Source organism: Euleptes europaea, chromosome 4, assembly GCF_029931775.1.
Source record: "Euleptes europaea isolate rEulEur1 chromosome 4, rEulEur1.hap1, whole genome shotgun sequence".
NCBI lineage: Eukaryota > Metazoa > Chordata > Lepidosauria > Squamata > Sphaerodactylidae > Euleptes > Euleptes europaea.
In genome coordinates, this window is record NC_079315.1 from 9339934 (window position 1) to 9358373 (window position 18440).

Genomic DNA, 18440 nt, shown 5'->3' on the forward strand with positions numbered 1-18440 from the left:
TCTCCTTTATTATTCCTCCTATTGAGGGCATAAGGAACAGCAAGATCTGGTCTACCTTTTCCACGTATATACAGGGAGCAGTACCTGTCACTTTAAATACTTCACAAGTTCAGGCCAGTGGCTGTACAGGTGCAATTTATTGCGCATGTGTCCATGGGGACTGGGGGATCAGCCTCCCACAAGTCCAACCATGCATCCTGATGTTGTTTTTTGCGGCAAAGCAGCGAGTCCCATCCCCCTTGTTGTAATGTGGGTAAGCAGTTTTACATTTCAAGGGAAACTATTATACATCGCAAAGGAAAAAGGACAATATACATCAATGTAAGAGCAGAGCATGTTTATAGGAACCACTCAGGGACGCTTGTTCACCAGGAAGCTGGTGGTCTGGAGCCCAGTCGTGGGAATGGCGGTAGCGCAACGTTTCTGCGAAAGCCCAGCTGGGAAAGTCCAAAGATTTCCTTCTCCTATTTTTCAATGACCACCATAGAGTTTCACTAGAAGGGTCACTAGACAGATGCTTCTTGGAAAACTCCCCCCCGCCCGCCGCTGCCCAGTATGCCTTTGGAGGTGACTTTAGTCTGCTGACTCTAAGAAGTGGTGGGCTCTGTCATCAGAAAAGCCATGCTGGATCAGACCAAGGTCCATCAAGTCCAGCACACACATATCCAGTTCTTTCCCCCACTCCAGAGAAAAGCAGGGGGGACAGATTCCTCTTTCTTGGATTACGAATGGACGGCGTTCTCTATGATGGAGTCACTGCCTACAAAATCCCGCAAATACGTCGCCGGCGGAGGCGGCTGCTCTTCTTCCACCCCCTGTGCTTCTTGCTGGGTTTCCCCCACGACTGACTCCTGGGTGTTGGCGTCTGGGCTGGAGGGGGTCTGGGCGTTGGGCTCGATGGTTAGTGGGTCACTGGACCGCAGAGGGAGCAGAGCCTTGTGCCGCATGAGGCTGTCGTCGCTGTTCTGGGCCTCCAAGGAGTTCCTGTGTTTGGCGTTCCGGCTGGCCACCGCGTTCTTCTGGTGCTCCTCGAAACTGAGCGAAAAGGTGACCGTCCCCCCGCCAAAGCTGACTTTCTGCTTGCATCCGTGTGGCTGCTGCTGCTCCTCCGTGGGGGCGGCTAGGGCAAAGGGCTCTTCGTGGTTGCTTTTGCTGCTGATGGACGAGGAGGGGGTGGAGCCCGTGGAGCCGCCGAGGCTGTTGGACCTCTTGCGGGACACGTTGCTGCGCCGCAGGGTGGCCCGGGCCGCCACCTTGAAGGCATGGGCGGCGGTGCTGCAACGCACCTCTTCGATGGTGTTGCGGGAGGGCTTGAAGAGGATGATGTAGACCTTGTTGAAGAAGATGCACGCCAGCTGCCCAAAGCTGGCGGCCAGGATGGCGATCACCTCCACGGCGGAGACAAACTTGCCGTAGGTGCTGGCGTAGGCCGGGATAAACGATATCCAGACGATGAAGAAGATCAGCATGCTGAAGGTGATGAACTTGGCCTCGTTGAAGTTCTCGGGCAGCTTGCGGGATTTGAAAGCAAAGAAGAAGCAGATGGCGGCCAGGAGGCAGGTGTAGCCAATCAGGAAGCCCAGCGCCATCAGCGAACCTTCGTTGCAGGTGATAAAGATGATCTCGTCCTCCATCTCGTGGTTCCGAAAGCTGGACGGGGGAGCCGTGTAGAGCCAGATGACGCAGATGACGATCTGCACGAACGTGCACAAGAAGACCAGGAGGAACTGGAGGTTGAGGCCCCACCACTTCCGATGGAGGCTGGTGGGGATCTTGGCCTCAAAGACCAGGAGGACGCGGTTGGTCTTCACCAGGATACAGGAGATGCAGAGGACAAAGCTGATACCGAAGGCGGGCTGCCGCAAGCGGCAATTCCAGTCCTGGGGCTCGCCGATGAAAAAAAGGGAGCTGGAGAAGCAGCATAACAAGGAGAAGAGGAGGAGGTAAGAGAGTTCGCGGTTTGTGGCCTTGACAATGGGGGTGTTGCGGAATCTGGTGAAGACGCCCAGGACGAAGGAGGTCAGGAAGATGCCCAGGACAGCAAACAGGGTGAGGGCGATCCCAAATGGTTCAGTCCAGGACAAAAACTCAATTTGCTTGGGAGTGCAGAAGGTGTGGTTTTCATTGGACCAGAAGTTTTCAGGACACTTCTCACAAGCGCTGGCGTCTGCAAGAAGACAAGACATTCGGTCAAGGGAGGGTACGGAAAAGTCTGAAGGGCAACCTGTCCCTTTCAGAACCTTCTGCACACAACCTGTTTTGGATTGACCAATCTAAAAGAACGGCTTTATGGGTTCGGTCGACAGCCGAGCATTAAACCAGAAGGGCGCGATCCACTAGGGATTCTCCTGCACAAGAGGTAGTGCTCTTGCACCGCAGCTGTTCATTTCCACGGGGCTTGCGCAGTAGAATGGGGCGAAGGTGCTTAACACAAATGACAGATTGGATAGTTTGGGTTGCTGAATGTAAATTTGGTCCCTTTTTCGATTATTCAAAAAGAAAAGAGAGGGAGGGGGTGATTTTCTTCAAGTGCAGGCTGAATGTTAGAATTTCCTTTGCAAAACAGAAAAGCCAGGAAAAGTGGAACTCTCCCAGGCCTGTTGCTACAGATCCATAGTGTCTCCTCTGGATAACACGGGATGGTTTGCCCACTGACCTCGATACCCAGAAGCGATTGTCCCATTATTTAATATATACCCCAACGGATAGGGTGTTAGCGGAACACGACCACTTCCCCCATATACTCTCCCTGTATAGCGCTATAACGAAACATTTCCATCCCGCGTACATTATGTATAGCTAGAGATGAAAATGTTTCATTATAATGCTATACAGGGAGAGTATATGGTAGAATCCAGCGGATATAAACCAGTTCATATAGAAGTATAAAACAGAATGATTTCATAATGGTTAGTTTTATTATGTAAGTTTAAGGTATTTATACCTGTGTTCGCTTCGGCAGCACATAAACTAAAATTGGAACGACACAGGTATTTATACCATGAGAGTGAAAGATGGAATAACAAGCAGTAAATTCAAGGTTATAAAGCAGTAAGTTCAGTGTTATAAAGTCATAATGGTACATCATAGGGAAGAAAGGAAGAGCGAAACAAAACTGTATATTCACCCAGTTAAAGCTTGTTTTTGTATATTTTAGACTTTGTGCATGTATTGCGTTGTCTGTGTTTCTTTTTGTTATGTACGTCACGTTTGTATGCATGTTTGCAGCTATGAAATAAAAATTTAATTCAAAAAAGGAAAAGATCACTCCCCCGGCTGACCTACCTGTTCATAGAAGCGAACAGCTTCCTTCCATCCGCTCAGAGCCCATTTCCCCCCCTTTTATACACACCCCAATCTCAGGAAATATGCCTGGAATTGGGCTTCTCCTCTGAAGCCATGGGCAAGGTGGTTCCCATGGCCTGTGCTGTTCTCTTTCCTTATCCTGGCTCCCTGCTTTTGTCCTCACGCCCCCTCTGCCACGGGCCGGAGATGTTGGGGATGACATTTCCTTTTGGGTACATTTTGTGTGACATTTCTACATTTGGGGGGCAGATGAAGCCCTCCCTATTTGATTTTAACAAGTTTTAGATTTTTCTTCGGACACGGGCGTTCCCTTGGGTTGCCAGGTCCCTCTTTGCCAACGGCGGGAGGTTTTTGGGGCGGAGCCTGAGGAGGGCGGGGTTTGGGGAAGGGAGGGACTTCAATGCCATAGAGTCCGATTGCCAAAGCGGCCACTTTCTCCAGGGGAAGTGATCTCTATCTTCTGGAGATCAGTTGTACTAGCAGGAGATTTCCGGCTACTGCCTGGAGGTTGGCAACTCTAGTGTTCCCTAATTTCCAAATGGTCTCATTATGCAGCTGTTTGCACCTTTGAGATTAGCTGGGTTTTTTTTTCTCCCGAGCAAATCGTCCGTAGGCCATTCACTTCGTCATTGTTCTGATCCCTCATTTTGGGGGCACAAAGATGGAGTCGGAGCCTCTAAAAGACACGAGGCAATTCCCAGTCCCATGCCGGGGTCCCGCCACTTCAGACTGCAGGCGGATTCACGTGCTAGGACACCCCACAGAGAAAACCCACCTGTTAGGGAGAAGGCAAGGTAAGGCAACAACTCGGTCATTGGTCATTTCCTATCTGCAGAGGGTTTTTCCCTGCATGGAGTATTAGGGCCGCCAGGTCCCTCTTCGCCACCGGCGGGAGGTTTTTGGGGAGGAGCCTGAAGAGGGCGGGGTTTGAGGAGAGGTGGGGCTTCAATGCCATAGAGTCCAATTGCCAAAGTGGCCATTTTCTCCAGGGGAACTGATCTCGATTGGCTGGAGATCTCTCACTATTACAACGGATCTCCGAGTGACAGAGATCAGTTCCCTTGGAGAATATGGCCGCTTTGGAAGGTGGACCCTAGGGCATTATACCCCATTGAAGCCCCTCCCGTCCCCAAACCCCACCCTCCTCAGGCTCCACCCCCCAGGGCTGCTTTCTCGGTCTGCATCGGCACCTACCTGTTTCATCGCTGATCTCCCCATCAGTACATTCTACGCATTCAAAGCAACAGGTTGGCTCTCCCTCGATGATGCCTTTCCTCGTTCCTGGCTGGCAGTCCCGGCTGCAGTTCGAGAAGGGCACCTGCAGGGAGGCAAATAACCTGGTTAACTTGGGAGGGGCATGACGAAACAGGCAGAATTAAGGTTGCCAACCTCTGGGTTGGGGAAATTCCTGGAGATTTGGGGGTGGAGCCTGGGCAGAGCGGAGTTTGGGGAAGGGAGGGACCTCAGCAGGGTATAATGTCACCGAGCCCACCCTCCATAGCAGCCATTTTCTGCAGGGGAACCAATCTCCGTAGTCTGAAGATCAGCTGTAATTCCAGAAGTCCTCCAGGTCCCACCTGGAGGAGGTCAACCTTATTTATTTATTTATTTATTTATTTATTTATTACTTTCAATTTATATCCCGCCCTCCCCAGCCAAAGCCAGACTCAGGGCAGATAACAGCACGAAAACCAGCCTACAGGCACAATAAACAGTCATTAAAACTCTAAAACTTAGGCAGAGTATTCAATGGTTCTCCATCATCAGGCTCCATACTGGACTTGTCACATGGGTCCCAGGGTTTCCAGGTCCCCTTTCGCCATTGGCGGAAGGTTTTTGGGGTGGAGCCTGAGGAGGGAGGGGTTTGGGGAGGGGAGGGACTTCAATGCCGTAGAGTCCAATTGCTGAAGCGGCCATGTTCTCCAGGGGAACTGATCTCTTATTGGCTGGAGATCAGTTGTGATAGCAAGTGATCTCCAGCTCGTACCTGGAGGTTGGCAACCCTAGGTGGTCCTCGTCATATAGTGGAGGGATAGGTATGTACCCCTTCCCTCCATGAATCATACATTGTCCTGAGCCCCATATGGAAGCCTGCACTCACATGGGGTAGACACACATGGTTTTTCCGTCTCCCCCAAAAAGGGGAGGAGGGAAAAAGGCAAAGGTCTAAGCAAGTTGGTTTGTGCACCTATGGATCTTTTATGTGGGAGGGAGAGGTAGGACTGCCAGATCCAGGTTAGAAAACTCCTGGAGATTTGGGGATGGAACCTGGGGAGGACGGGGACTTTAGTGGGATACAATGCCATACAGTCCACCCTCCAAAGCATCCTTTTTCTCCAAAAGAACTGTTCTCTGTAGTCTGGAGATGAGCTGTGATTCCAGGGGATTCCCAAGTCCCACCTAGAGGCTGGCATCCCTAGGGAGAAGGCACACATCCTCCTTCATCACACAAGAAATATAAACAATCCCTCGGGGTCCTAGATGGATCTGAGTGAATCAACGTACCGGTCTTGGTACCAATGTGGACTTGGAGCACACGGTCAGCAAGTAATGCTGGCAACAAATTCCAGGGAGGCAGCCATGCCAGATCATTACAACAGAATTAAAAAAAACAAATTGTTCTTTATAGCAAATAATGATGTAGATCTGCAAGGACCCTGATTAGGGTTGCCAACCTCCAGATACTAGCTGGAGATCTCCTGCTATTACAATCGATCTCCAGCCGATAGAGATCAGTTCCCCTGGAGGAAACGGCTGCTTTGGCAACTGGACTCTATGGCACTGAAGTCCCTCCCCAAACCCTGCCCTCCTCAAGCTCTGCTCCAAAGACCTCTGGCCAGTGGCGAAGAGGGACCTGGCAACCCTAACCCTGATAGTCACATGCTGTAATAGTGAACCTGTTATACTACTACTGACCCATACGATATATATGTTTTGTGTGTGTGTGTGTGTGTGAGAGAGAGAGAGAGAGAGAGAGATATTTTAAAATTTCCAGAGTGTACCATTCTAGGAAACCCTGCAGTGGTTTACAGGGAAGAGAAGCCAGAAAATTACTTTGGCCATTTATGTTAGCAGCACGTTCCCGGCTGAAGCGCCCCGCAGCTTTTTTAACGTTTTGCACGCTGAACAGTCATCCAGGAAGCAATTGTGAAGCTGGTGTGGGATGTGTAAGATTTTAATTAATTTAATTCTAGCATATTAGAAAAATGTTATTTTTCTATTATATTTGTAAGCTGTGGTTATTTATATAAGTCAGTAGAAAATAGTCCTGTCTAACTTAAACTGAACAAAGCAGGTGATCTTTCGTATCTGGTACAGGATATCACCAAATAACAGATGAGATCATATACATGTGACCACAAAATGAGATCAGAGTTAGGGTGGATTTGAGAGGAGGAGATATTCAAATCCTCTTAGAACAAAGAACTCTGGAAAAGTATAAATATGAGAACTAGGCGGAGTCTGTTAGGAGACTTTCACTTTTGAACCCGAAAAGGGCTGAAATGTCTTCCTCTTTTGCCTGGCAAAATAAAAAAAGCTTTTTTCTCCCTTTGCTTCTTAAACCTGGTGTCGTCTCTACTTTGTGATAATAAATCTGGTCACAGAGGAGAGTGTATATTTACATCCAACAGATTTATGGCACCCCAGATGGGACATCTGGTTGTCAACTGCTCACAGATGACGGGTGTCGAAGTTTTGTAGGACAGGTGCACCCGGCGATTTCGCTGGTCCTCAAGCTTGGCAGACACAGCATCTGGGGGTGAGTGCAATTGCAGAGTCCCACTTTTAAACCGACCCAGGAGAAGCAACGGGCTGGAGGTAAGGAACCGCGGAAAGGAATTACGGGACCTTAATGGTGGGGCAGATCTTAGAGGTAAGCCCTTCTAAGAGGAGAAGGCAGAAGCAACGCCACCATGGATAAGGGGCTCAGTGGGACGCCACTGAGTTGGAATGGTAACGGGGGCTGTAACAGAGGGTTCAGCCAATGGTATTTTATTGTCAGTGTGAAAAGCAAGAGCAGGGATTGTGGAATCCTGTGCTGATCCGGAATTTTTCCAGTTGCCTCCAGGGCACTGGAAGAGGTAAATGCCTAGAAAAGGGAACGTAGTGTTTTGTCTTGTCCAGCGTGATTTCTTATATGTCCTCTCTTTCTGTGAAGTATTTTATAAAGATTATGTGATTATTTGACAAATGTTAACGTGTTTATTTTTTATGGGGCCAGCCTGGGATACTGGACGGCGTCAGCCAAAAGGAATTTCCCTCCTCCCTTCAAACTGTGTTGCCGAAAGGAAATCAAATTGTTTGAGTAGTCTGGTTTTGTTGTGTGTGTTGTTGTTGTTTTCTGTTGAAAATCTGTTCTTTGCTGGGAGAAAAGTAATCTGGTTGTCTTCTTTCTGAGGAAGAGACTGGAAGAGAAAAAATCCCCCATGCCCCTCCTTTCTCCGCTTCAAAGTGTTTCTGTTCTTCTTTCTCTCTCAGACTGGTCGTAAATCAAGGCAGAAATACTGTTTTGTTAACAGAAGATCCTTTCTTTCTCTGAAATTTAAAATGTGAAACAAAGTTTAAAAAAAAAATGGAATTTTAAGTTAACTCTGACTGAACCAGCCCTCTTGCTGAACGCAGGAGGAGGGGTCAAGTCAAAAGTGTTTGGAATTTGGAAAGCAGAGTCTTGTGAACTGTATAAAACTTTATAAGAAAAGAAACAGACTGGAAATGCTTACAGGGTGGAAAGGCAATGTGTATTAATATGAGGGAATAAGTAAGTTATGAGAAAGTTAGAGCATGTTTTGAGTGTGTTGTGAAGGGGCAAGTGTTGTGGCTTAAGAGGGCTGAGGAAAGGTGTTATATATGGTTGGGAAAGACTTTAAGAGAGGAAAGCAGAAGGGTTTATAAAGAGAGAGGATAGTTATGGTTATTCAATGAGATGGATATTGGTGATGCTAGGTGCCTGTTTTCTCCAGGGACGGAGAAATCATGTTAATATATTAAGTGTTTTAAAACACAGTCAAATTAAAGCCAGGGTATTATTGAAGGCTTTCACGGTCAAAGTTCATTGGTTCTCATAGGTTATCTGGGCTGTGTAACCGTGGTCTTGGAATTTTCTTTCCTGGCGTTTCGCCAGCGGCTGTGGCCGGCATCTTCAGAGGAGTAACACTGAAGGACAGTGTCTTTTTATTTTATGTTTTTCTGTTTTTATGTTGTTATAACATAAAAGTGGCATCATTAATAAAAAAAAAAAAAGGTATATATATTATTTGTAAACGAATGCTGTAAGTGCAAGATGACAATGCAGGCCAGTTGAACATTTCACCCATACAGGTAACCTTTGACTGGGAGTGTAAATGCCAGTTAAAATTACCAGTAGTACAGCAGTTGCTGACAAATGGGAGACAACCACCCTATTCTGGCATTGCCAAAGCCAGGTAGAAAAGGAAAGAGAAGAGGATGGAGATTAGTTGAGGATTTAAAGGAAATTAATGAGATTGTTCAACATGGGCATCCAATGGTGTCAGATCCTCACACTTTCCTGTACACCCCATCAGGACACCATGTATGGTTTAGTGTGACAAATTTGAAAAATGCCTTTTTAGCATTGCACTGGATGCCAACTCTAAGGACCTGTTTCTCCTGAGGTGAAAGAATCCAGATAATCTCTGCAAAAACAGAGAAGCTGGTGTTAGAGGGAGCGATCTCATTGCTGAATTTCTTAAGACAGAAAGAATATAGGGTCTCAAAAGAAAAACTCCAAGTAGCCCAAAGGGAAGTAATTTATTTGGGACACAAAATAACACAGGGAAGACTATTTATCGCATGCCACTCCCTCAAACTAAGAAACAGCTAAGGTCCTTCTTGGAAATATTGAAATTTTGTCATGAGTAGATAAAAGAATATAGTAAACTAACCAGAGACTTTATAAAAATATGCCATGATGAGGAACCAGAAGTATTGTAGTGGGAACCTGAAAATGCACATAAGTAAAAAGAGCTAAAGCAAGCTTTGATGACAGCACCAGCTCTGGGTATCCCTGACCTGCAAAAAGAGGGTTGCATGGCGGGGGTCCTTACACAAACTTGTGGGCTAACTGAAAGACCTGTAGCTTATTTATCAAAACAGCTGGATCCAGTGGCACAAGAGTGGCCTCCATGCTTGAGGGCAGTAGCTGCAACTGCCCTGGCTGTGAAGGAAGCAAAAAATTGACTATTGAACATCCAATCAGAGTGTTTTGCCCTCATGCAGTGACTATTTTGTTACAATGGAAAGGAGCCAAATGACTTACAAAAATCCTGCTAGTCTGCTGCCTGTAACAACTGACTGTCTACAGACTGTAGATATGTGCACCATGGCACGGGTAGATGAGCCTATCCACAACGCAGATCTCGAAATTTGGATTGATGGATCTTCTCGAGTGGTGAGTGGAAAAAGGCAGAGTGGATACAGCCTGGTGACTGAGTGCAAAGTGCTTGAAGCAAAGCCATTACCAGCGTCATTTTCAGCACAAGCAGCCGAATTATATGCATTGAACCAGGCCTTACTTAAAGCAGCAGGTAAGACTGTGAACATTTATACTGACAGCAAAGATGCTTTTGGAGTTGTACAAGCATATAAATACATCTAAAAAGAACAAAGAGTCCTGACAGCTAGTGGGGAGCTGTAAAGCATGGAAAATTGATTTTACAGGTTTTGGACAATATTTAGTTACAGGTGACAATAACATCAAACTGGACATACCAAGGAGGCCAAAGGAAATTGCAGAGCTGATGAAATGGCAAAAGTGACTACAGCAAAATCAACATCCTGTGATATGGTAATGACTTTAACCCCAGTTTTTACACTACCACCTACAGGGCCCTGCACTGAAGAAGAAAAGGAACTGGATGGCAAAAGTAGGGACTACAGAAACAAGAGGGGGGTGGTTGAAAAAAAGAAAAAGAAAAAAAAGCCTAAGGGTACACATCACACACATCCTCACACAATTACACTAGAATAGTCATCTGGGGAACAGGGTTAACAGAAATATTCTTGCAATCATACAATGGAAAGGGCATCTATCAGAAAACAAAACACATAGCAAAAGCATGTAACATATCAAAGGGTATATGTAAACAGAGGGGGTTATTTGTTAGGGAAGTTATAGAACAGTTTAAAAAAAAAATGAAAATAAAATATAGTTTTTACGTGGCTTGGCGACCCCAGTTATCAGGGACAGTAAAAAAAAATGAATCAGACCCTAAAAAGAAATGTTAATTAAAATTTGTGTAAAAAAACTAATTTAAAATGGTCAGATGTATTGCCTATCACACTGACACGCATCCGTATATTATCCCGGGGGCCACACAAGTTGTTGCCCTTTGAGGCTCTGTATGAATGTCTCTTTTAGCATTTTTAAAATCAGGGAACACCCAATAAAGAGGTTGGAAACAGATATATGAAAAACTATACAAAAACTTTAAGTGCAGCTTTGAAGGAAACCCAAAAACTGGCTTGTGTTGTACAACCTCTCCCCCTAAACTCTGTTGTCCATTCTTTTTTTAATAGGAGACTGGGTGTTTGTAAAATCTTAAAAGCATACTACTCTCCAGCTCAGGTAGACGGGTCCGTTCCAAATTCTTTTCACCACAGATGTCGCAGTGAAGGTAAAAGGAAAAGGAAGGCTGGGTCCATTAATCCAGATGCAAGAAAGTGCTACCACCGTGTGAGGCCGAGATCAGAAGGGCAGTAGATGACGTCGTGGCAGCCAAAGCCACTGCAACTGGAGAAAGAGCTCAAGTGCAAGAGGCTCGAAGTGGTTGGTCGAACCTGCAGGCGAACTTAATTTTTATTCAAAAATCAACAAGACTTATGATTGAAAACTTGGAAACCAGAGCACAATTGTTAGCTAAAGAACAAGAGTAGATGTTTGAGACTCTTTTAGAAAGCCATTTTGATGTATTATTTGGTCCTTTGGGTTAAGAAAAAGTGGCTAGGGAAACATTGTGTCTACATTATTGTTTTAAAATTGCAAGTTAATATAATAGAATGATCAAGATTCAAAATAATTTTGATTTTGATCATGAGGGGGGACTGTGGGATGTGTAAGATTTTAATTAATTTAATTCTAGCATATTAGAAAAATGTTATTTTTCTATTATATTTGTAAGCTGTGGTTATTTATATAAGTCAGTAGAAAATAGTCCTGTCTAACTTAAACTGAACAAAGCAGGTGATCTTTCGTATCTGGTACAGGATATCACCAAATAACAGATGAGATCATATACATGTGACCACAAAATGAGATCAGAGTTAGGGTGGATTTGAGAGGAGGAGATATTCAAATCCTCTTAGAACAAAGAACTCTGGAAAAGTATAAATATGAGAACTAGGCGGAGTCTGTTAGGAGACTTTCACTTTTGAACCCGAAAAGGGCTGAAATGTCTTCCTCTTTTGCCTGGCAAAATAAAAAAAGCTTTTTTCTCCCTTTGCTTCTTAAACCTGGTGTCGTCTCTACTTTGTGATAATAAATCTGGTCACAGAGGAGAGTGTATATTTACATCCAACACTGGTAAATACTTAAGTCACATTTCTTAAGTGCCCCTTTAATGTGTCCCTTTGTTTCTGCTCCGCCCTCGCCTCGAAGAATCCCCTCAAAGAAGCATGCAAAATCCCCAGCCGCGTGTTAGTTATGCAAACGGAGGTTGCTAATGGAAGGAACAAAGGAGCAGGCGAGTGAGGGTGGGGTGGACTTTCTCCTTTTGCCGTGAATAAGCATTTTAAAGGTCGCATTTAAAAAAACAGCTTTAAGCGAGACTCAAAACTGACCCTGCATAAATGGCCATTGAGATCTTGGACATATACTGAATCGCCACAAGATGGTGGTGGAGGACAAAGCCGCAGAGTTGAATGAGCGGTCTACGGTTCTTAGCGCTGTCAAGGAGAGACCAAAGCTGCAAAAACTTATCAACCCAAGTACAACATAATGAGGCCATTTCATTGACCGGTAAACAGCAGGGAGCTGATCTTGTGTGCCTGTTGCAGCCTTCCTTTGAAAGAGTTACTATAATTTCCAGGTAAGAAGAACCTGGATGGCCCAGGCTAGCCTGATCTCGTCAGGTCTCAGAAGCTAAGTGGGGTCAGCCCTGGTTAGTATTGGGATGGGAGACCACGAAGGAAGTCCAGGGTTGCTGTGCAGAGGAAGGCACTGGCAAATCACCTCTGTTAGTCTCTTGCCATGAAAACCCCCCCAAAAAGGGGTCGCCATAAGTTGGCTGCGACTTGATGGCACTTTACACACACACAAGAAGAATACAAGACAACAGATAGTCTTTAAATGATCAGCCTGGGGTTCTTCTGGGGTTTTGGGGGGGCGGAGCCTGGAGCGGGCAGGGTTTGGGGAGGGGAGGGACTTCAATGCCATAGAGTCTGATTGCCAAAGTGGCCATTTTCTCCAAGGGAACTGATCTCTATCGGCTGGAGATCAGTCGTAATAGGGGGAGATCTCCAGCTAGTACCTGGAGGTTGGCAACCCTACCCATAAGGGGGTCATGGGGTCCCCCCATGAGTTTCACAGAGCCCCACTTGTTATTTCCTAATTTAGATACTTCATACTTTCAATACTTAATATTTAAATTGTGTTGTTATCCTCAGTTTTAAAACAGTAGGGTGAATACGCCCTCCCCCACCCATCCAAAATATAAATTGGGTGCTCTGCTATGAATAGATAAATGTGGTAACAAAGAAGGGGGGGTCAAAACGGCCACAATAAAGGCTTTAATGATAAGGCCTCAAAGTATTTTAAACAAACACCCTCTTCTCTGGAAGAGTAATCTAAAAGATGTAAGAAGAAGAAGAAAAAGAGTTGGTTTTTATATGCAGATTTTCTCTACCACTTAAGGCAGAATCAAACCGGTTTACGATCACCTTTCCTTCCCCTTTCTGCAGCAGACACCCTGTGAGGTAGGTGAGGCTGAGAGAGCTCTAAGAGAGCTGTGACTAGCCCAGGGTCACCCAGCTGGCTTCATGTGGAAGAGTGGGGAAACAAATCCAGTTCACCAGATTAGCATCTGCAGCTCAAGTGGAGGAGTGGGGGAATCAAACCCGGTTCTCCAGATCACCGCTCCAAACCACCACTCTTAACCACTACACCACGCTGGTAAGGAGAGATCATAAAACAAATGCACATTTAAAATATACAATGAGTTACAACCAGTGATGCTGCACATTGTATTGTTTTCACAGGAAAGCATAATGCACAGCCTGCGAAATGCTATTTTGCAGAATTTTTTAAAAAAGGATGACAACTGTTTTTGTGTGTTGTATGTTCTTACGTGTAGCACCAGAGATTTGCTTTTAAAGTTTGTGGCTGCTTTGGAGGGAGACCCCTGCCGTTCTACCTCCCCTGAATTCCCTCCCCTCCCCAAACCCCACTGTCCTGACACCACACCCAAATCTCCAGGAATTTTCCAGCCTGGACCTGGCAACCCTAACCTCTGTGGGAAAAGGACGGTAGAGAGCCAGCGTGGTGTAGTGGTGAAGAGCGGTGGTTTGGAGCGGTGGACTCTGATCTGGAGAACCGGGTTCGATTCCCCACTCCTCCATATGGGCGGCGGAGGCTAACCTGGTGAACCGGGTTGGTTTCCCCACTCCTCCACATGAAGCCAGCTGGGTGACCTTGGGCTAGTCACAGTTCTATTAAGAGCTCTTTCAGCCCCACCTACCTCTCAAGGTGTCTGTTGTGGGGAGGGGAAGGGAAGGTGACTGTAAGCCGGTTTGATTCTCCCTTAAGTGGTAGAGAAAGTCGCCATATAAAAACCAACTCTTCTTCTTCTAATTGTAAATTGGGCTGATGGGCACCTCTTACCTCCTTGGAGAATCCACTCCACAGAATCTTGTTCTCGCTGATAAAGAGCCTTTCTCCCTTCTTGGCATAAACGTTGTAGTGTCCGACCTCCTCAAAGACGATGGAGCCATCTTCTGGGGACAGGTGCCAGTTGATAATGGAGTAATTCCCTATGAGGCCCCCAGACTCATCGAAATCCACTTGCTCCCCCATGTTATTCGTGAAGTTCAAGTGCCGCAGATGCTTCAGTACCTAGAGAGAAGGAGACAGAGACATGCTGAAACCTGCCGCCGTTGATTTTTGTGTCTCCTGGAAGACCCAGACTTTCCTGTGCCAAGAGGGAAAGCTTTGAAATTCATGAAGTAGAGCAATAACATAGGATTAGTTGCTGCTGCTACAGTAGCCACTTCATAGAAATCATTATATTTACTTTTGAAATCTGCTATATAATGATATTTGTATTTAAGAATATAACATAAGAACGTAATAAAGGCCATTCTGGATCAGACCAAGACCCGTAAAGTCCAGCAGTCTGTTCATACAGTGGCCAACCAGGTGCCTCCAGGAAGCCCACAAGCAAGACGACTGCAGCAGCACCATCCTGCCTGTGTTCCTCAGCACCTCATATAATGGGCATGCTCCTCTGATCCTGGAGAGAATAGGTAGGCATCATGACTAGTATCCATTTTGATTAGCAGCCATGGATAGCCCTCTCCTCCATGAATATGTCCACTCCCCTCTTAAAGCCTTCCAAGTTGGCAGCCATCACCACATCCTGGGGCAGGGAGTTCCACAATTTAACTATGTGTTGTGTGAAGAAATCATTCTGTCAGTTTTGAATCTCTCATCCTCCACCTTCAGCAGCTGACCCTGTGCTCTAGTGTTATGAGAGAGGGAGAAAAGCTTCTCCCTGTCCATTCTCTCCAAACCATGCATGGAATAGTGTGCAGAGCTCTTCAAAATTACTAGTCTTATCTGAGGTCCAATCTAATGATAACAGTCATCACAGGGACATTTCTGTTTTCACGTGACATATCAGTTCATTTCAGAGACTTATCACATGCATTTGGGCCTTTTATGTCAAAGATAGGACATTTTGGAGGACTTTCATTCATAGGGTCGCCATGAGTCGGAAGCGACTTGACGGCACTTAACACACACACATGCACAGGTTGTTTCCGTCATGGTCACACACACCCCTAACTACTTTGAGGCTTCGTTTTCATTATGCATGTTTTCTCCGGCCTTTAGAAGTCACTTTGCTCTCTCCCCATGTTTTCCCAGCCTTTTCAGGGTACTGTTTAACCCCGAGGTTAATGTCTGCTTCGAGCCCAAACCGATTGCTACTCCTGTGCATAGTTTTAGTTCGGGTTTGTCTGCTGTTGGCGGTGCTGATGTGGTATCGGTGTCAAATGCTAATGACCCACCTGGGTGTGCGTTCACATGTGTATATTTCCCTTACGCGAGATGGGAAGAGAACAGACAGCATGCTCTGGTCTGCGTTAGAGGAATAAAAATATATCAACCCCCTTCCCTTCCCGTGTGCTTCTCACATCTCCCCCCTTCTTGTACCACCGTATGATTTTAGAAAGGTGACCCAGGAAGTGGGGGGGGGAGACGTGTGTGGGGAGGTTATAAAAGAAATAAATGAAGTGATGCAGAGATTTCTGGATTGATTCAATAAAGGAAGCCACGGCGTCCAATTTGCAAAACCTGAGCAAGGCTGTCAAAGATAGGACATTTTGGAGGACTTTCATTCATAGGGTCACCATGAGTTGGAAGCGACTTGACAGCACTTAACACACACACAGAAAGATAGGGAGAAAAACTGATAGGAGAATACACTGAGTACTGAGTCTGAGGATGTAGTGTAAAAAATTAAAAGTAGATCCCATGCTGTAAACTGAGGTAAACTTAGCTTTCCTGCCGATCAGCTGTTTTGTTGATTCAGAACAGGTAGAGACCTTTGTAGCTGCAAAATGCAGATCTTACCTCATCTGCCTGCGATCTGGAGTATTCAAAATATACAGCTGCTATGGCTATGTGTTACAATAAATTGTTATATTCATACAAAACAAAGCAAGGTGCTGTTGCCTTAAGTATAACAATTTTTATACTTGCCTATTAAGGAGCAATCACTTTGGCTGCAAGGTTAAACCAGTAATTAAAGCTGCCTTCCCCACTTTTTGGGGTACAAGAACCACCTGTACTAAGGACAAGTTAAGGAATGTGAACTGGACATAGCTATGCCAAGAAGCACAAACGGCTGTACAATGCAGAGAAGGAAGAAGCCAAACTGAGAGAGAATCCTGAATAGCACCCTGTCAATCCCCACTAGGCTTGCTGCCACTACATATTTGTGAGTTGTTGGGATGTTGTTTTTTAAACTTAAGCCTTCACCAAGACAGAAAAGCAAACCAGAAAACAATGAATGCAAGGGGTTGGCAAAAATATCTTCTGGATTCTCAGTTTAAAAAAAATCTTGTGAAACCAGGATGTCCATTCCAGGGTGAATGGCTGGCATGCAAGCAAATTCAGGTGCCAGAACACATTTGCTTCAGTAGAAGAGGCTATTTCACTCTCCAGCTTCACCCCTTTGACATGGCAGCCTAGGAGATAAAAAGGCCTTCCAACTCCTGCCCCAATCTGGCAAACACAAATTGCCCACCTACCTTTAACTACAACAAGCAATGAAGGCGCTGTGGCTCAGTGGTAGAGCCTCTGCTTGGCATGCAGAAGGTCCCAGGTTCAATCCCCGGAATCTCCAGTTAAAAAGACTGGGCAAGTAGGTGATGTGAGAGACCTTTGCCTGAGACCCTGGAGAGCCGCTGCTGGTCTGAGTAGACCACACTGACCTTGATGGTCTGATTCAGTAGAAGGCAGCCTCATGTGTTCATGTCTGGGGAAGGGCCATGGCTCAATGGTAGAGCATCTGCTTGGCATGCAGAAGGTCCCAGGTTCAATCCCTGGCATCTCCAGACTGGGCAAGGAGGTGATGTGAAAGACCTCTGCCTGAGACCCTGGAGAGCCGCTGCCGGTCTGAGTAGACCACACTGACTTTGATGGACCGAGGGTCTGATTCAGTATAAGGCAGCTTCATGTGTTCAACCCCCTCAGGGTCACCAATAAATCAGCTTTTAAAAAACGGGTTCCTTAAACAGCAATCTGCTCGGCAGAAATGAAGTAGGTGATGCTTTTCCCATCACTTCATGCCAGGAAAAAAAACATCAGCGGCTTAATTTCCGCAAATCGGGCTGCAGCTTAAGGCACAGAAGCGAAGAGGGCAAAGAGTTAAACAAGCGCAAAAATTCAGTTGACTCTTAAGAATTATGACCGCTATTCAGATTTTTTTTTAAAAGAGCAAACATAGCCAAATCCAGAAATCAATATAGCTTTTTGACTGGAGACTATTATACAACACGTTTGACATGACGTTCGTGGAACTGGAGGAACGTCCCTTTTATCGGGCTTATTGGGCGCCGGGTACTGATTCACTTTGCCATCCGAGCATAGCTAATGCATATTCGCATAATTCTGATTCCCGGAATACTTGCATTGCACAAAAACTGGATAAGTCAATAAGGCAATGGAGATAAGACTCGCAGAGCCAATCCCCTGTGGAAAAAGACATGCGGTCGGAGAGCCTGCTGCTCTTAAAACCACCATTTCCTTATTCGCCGTTCACTAGTGATGATCAGGAAGCCAAATAATCAATGGGCTGTTCAGCTGTTTGCAACCTGATTGTGCGCGGTTGAAGAAACTGGCTACCTTCCGCGGTCAGACGCCGACTCCCAGCTGATGAAGGATCAGCTGGGCATTGACATCTGAGCTCCTGCGGAGGAAATTTCCATTGAGGAAACCACATGCAGAGAAATAGCACTAGCCCCGGGGGGGAGGAGAAATAGGGTTGCCAGGTCCCTCCTCTCCCCCAGCAGGAGGCTGTCCTTGGATAGCAGTGTGCGTGTGTCACTTCCGGTTTAGGACCGGCACTGCCGCCTCGCAAAGGGCCTTCACCTCTTGGTTTGAGTGGTAAAGCGGCCCTTTACCGCTCAGACTAAGAGGTATGCGGCCCCTCGCGAGGCGGAACGTCCGGTTCTAAACCAGAAGTGGCACATGCATGTTTGCCAGCCGGCCCTCAGGTGGTCGGCGGGCAGAGAGGTCAATTGCCGGGGGTTTGCCTGCCACCAGCGGGCACCTGGCAACCCTAAGGGGAAACCAGGAGCCAACTCCAAACGGATCAGTTGGAAGTCGGGTTCTTCCGATCTCCCGTCCTGAAAACATTGCTGCACCCCAGACAGAACAGGTTTTTTTTTAGGTTTTT

The 18440-nt window shown here is 46.2% G+C and overlaps 1 protein-coding gene across 1 annotated transcript in view; it reads right to left on the minus strand.

Moving 5' to 3' along the window:
• Positions 1 to 722: 722 nt before the first annotated feature.
• CASR (calcium sensing receptor) overlaps positions 723 to 18440 on the minus strand; it is a 45360-nt gene continuing 27642 nt past the window's right edge. Inside the window, exons 4-6 of the mRNA XM_056848666.1 lie at positions 14141 to 14371; positions 4501 to 4624; positions 723 to 2167 (exon numbers count right to left, since the gene is read on the minus strand). Of these exons, the coding sequence (XP_056704644.1) occupies positions 723 to 2167; positions 4501 to 4624; positions 14141 to 14371 (1800 nt within the window). The remainder of the gene's footprint in view (positions 2168 to 4500; positions 4625 to 14140; positions 14372 to 18440) is intronic.